At 48.3% G+C, this 2,760-nt stretch overlaps 1 protein-coding gene across 2 annotated transcripts in view; it reads left to right on the forward strand.

The window, feature by feature from the left end:
* Positions 1-2,405, forward strand: part of LOC121303010 (pyridoxal phosphate homeostasis protein-like) — a 10,681-nt gene extending 8,276 nt beyond the window's left edge. For both annotated transcript variants that reach the window (XM_041233406.1, XM_041233407.1), the window contains 3 exons: positions 132-274; positions 364-462; positions 1,388-2,405. In XM_041233406.1, coding sequence (XP_041089340.1) covers positions 132-274; positions 364-462; positions 1,388-1,537 — 392 coding nt within the window. In that variant the 3' untranslated portion in view covers positions 1,538-2,405. The remainder of the gene's footprint in view (positions 1-131; positions 275-363; positions 463-1,387) is intronic.
* Positions 2,406-2,760: the final 355 nt, after the last annotated feature.

The raw sequence follows: 2,760 nt of genomic DNA on the forward strand, positions 1-2,760 counted from the left end.
TCCCCTGTGTGTGTGTGTGTGTGTGCGCGTGTGCGGGTGTGTGAGTGTGTGTGTGTGTGTCTTTATGAGTGTTTCTGATGGAGCCTGTGTATTTGCCTATGATTCTCTGCCTTTCTGTGTGTTTCTTGCAGGTAAGCACGGTCTGCCCCCTGGTGACACTGTGGCAGCGGTGCAGCACATTGTGTCTCGATGCACCGCCCTTGAGTTCGTGGGCCTCATGACGATTGGACGGTACGGCTATGACATCAGCGAGGGGCCCAACCCTGACTTCCAGGTAGATGCCCCCCCCCCTTCTCTCTTTCTCTCCTCTCTCTCTCTCTCTCTCTCTGTTTTTGATTAGTTTCGTGCTGGTTTTCCCTGCAGATGCTCCTCTCTCGACGGAAGGAGGTGTGTGAGACGCTAAAGATGGCGTACGAGCAGGTGGAGCTGAGCATGGGCATGTCGACGGACTTCGAACACGCGGTGAGCGGCTGTCTGTCTCTGTCCGGCTCCAGTTAGTTAGCAGCAGAGATGTAAATAAGACCCCCAATTGCATAGCAGTCTGATCCACTCCTGGTTTTACTATGAGTTTAAAAAGACACACCTGAGCTTGTTGCCTGTACGCTGTGGCTAACGAAGCTCATAGTAAAACCTGGAATGGGTGAAACTGCTGTGCAGTGGGAGTCGTATTTCCAGTCCCTGAACGTGGGGTTCTCCAGGCAAGCGTGAATTTAAAGAACAAGAATAAGAGAATCAGAACCCAGACCCCTGGCCAGCGATAAAATACCATGAAACAATACAGGGAACTGCACTGGCATGCACGGCAACCTCATGGGAGAACAGAACTCTCTTCTAGTCTTTATACGAGGACATGTGGAAGATGCAAATGCATGATGACATACACACACTGCCACAGTGTCCAAAATGTTTTTTTGGTTTGGTTTTTTTTCAGTTATTTTCAATATTTCATGCTTGAAAGGGTAAATTGGTTTTTGTAGCTGTTTATTATTTATAATTAACCCTGTGTGTGCCAGCGCAGATGAATGATAATCCCCAGCCTCTCCTCTCTCTTCCTCTACTCTCAGATGAATGATAACCCCTGCCTCTCTCTCATCTCTCTGATGAATGTGAACCCCTTCTTCTCCCTGTCTCTCTCTGATGGATGTGAACCCCTGCCTGTCCCTCTCTCTCTCTCTCTGATGGATGTGAACCCCTGCCTCTCCCTCTCTATCATGAAGGATAACCCCTGCCTCTCCCTCCCTCTCTCCCTCTCATGAATTATAACCCCTGCCTCTCTCTCTTCTCTCTCTTTCATGAATGATAACCGCTGCCTCTCTTCTCTCTCTCATGAATGTTAACCCCTGCCTCACTTCTCTCTCCATCCTCCCCTCTCTGTCTCTCCTGTCAGATCGAGGTTGGCTCCACTAATGTGCGGGTCGGTAGCACCATTTTCGGGGAACGGTTTTACCCCGACACGCCCAGCCCTGAGAAGAGGTCAAATGTTGTGGCCGAAGAGGCAGCACCGAAGCTGGACGGGCTGACAGTGACGGGTCAGTGAGGGGGACCCCAAACCCCAAAAACCAACAACATCCTCCAATTCAAGAGGCAAAGAGAAACCACGCCCCTCCAACAAGAGACACCCCGAAGAACCTGGATTGGTACTTCCCTGCAGTGTTGCTTGCGTGAAATCGGCCAGTTCTATTGTTCTAAACTGGGGGTGGGGGAGAAGAGCGAAAGTCTCAGTACCACAGTTTAAGTAATTGAAGTCTATTTTTGTCTTTTAATAGTCTCTAAAAAAAACTCCAGAGAGGCTCCTGCTTTCTTGGTTTAAACTGGAGCCTCTGTCCAGACTAATTATGATAGACCTCCCCCACCTCTGTCTTGAGCACTGTTTAGCTGAAAGCTTTTGTGTGTCTGTGTGTGTGTAAGACTGTTCCAGCCCAGGAATCAGCGATGGCATTAAGACTCCCATTGCACAGCAGTTTGATTCACTCCAGCTTTTACTATGAGCTTGTTGCCTGTATACTGCGGCTGATCAAGCTTGTATTAAAACCTGGAATGGGTGAAACTGCTGTGCAACAGGAATCTTCCTTCCATCCCTGAAGAATGTCTGTGAATTGAGCTGTGCACTGGTGTAAATGGTTTCCCATGTGTAGAGGACTGATTTAATGCTTGATCTTTCTGTATTAGGATTTGGTGTGTGTGCAGAGCGAGGAGATCTCATTAAAAACCACTCTCCCAATACGTATCGCGATAAGCAGGTCGTGACACACTGTGTCTGTTTGGTGAGCTCAGTGCAGGTTGGCGTTCATTCCTGTCTTTCAAACCAATTCCCCTGTAATCAATTCCAGCACAGCATTGATCACAGCTAGCAATCACTTCCAACACAGCATTGATCACAGCTAGCAATCAATTCCAACACAGCATTGATCACAGCTAGCAATCAATTCCAGCACAGCACTGATCACAGCTAGCAATCACTTCCAACACAGCATTGATCACAGCTAGCAATCAATTCCAACACAGCGTTGATCACAGCTAGCAATCAATTCCAACACAGCGTTGATCACAGCTAGCAATCAATTCCAGCACAGCATTGATCACAGCTAGCAATCACTTCCAGCACAGCATTGATCACAGCTAGCAATCAATTCCAGCACAGCACTGATCACAGCTAGCAATCAGTTCCAGCACAGCACTGATCACAGCTAGCAATCAGTTCCAACACAGCGTTGATCACAGCTAGGAATCAATTCCAGCACAGCGTTGATCACAGCTAGC

The sequence above is a fragment of the Polyodon spathula genome, chromosome 31 (genome assembly GCF_017654505.1).
Source record: "Polyodon spathula isolate WHYD16114869_AA chromosome 31, ASM1765450v1, whole genome shotgun sequence".
Classification (NCBI taxonomy): domain Eukaryota; kingdom Metazoa; phylum Chordata; class Actinopteri; order Acipenseriformes; family Polyodontidae; genus Polyodon; species Polyodon spathula.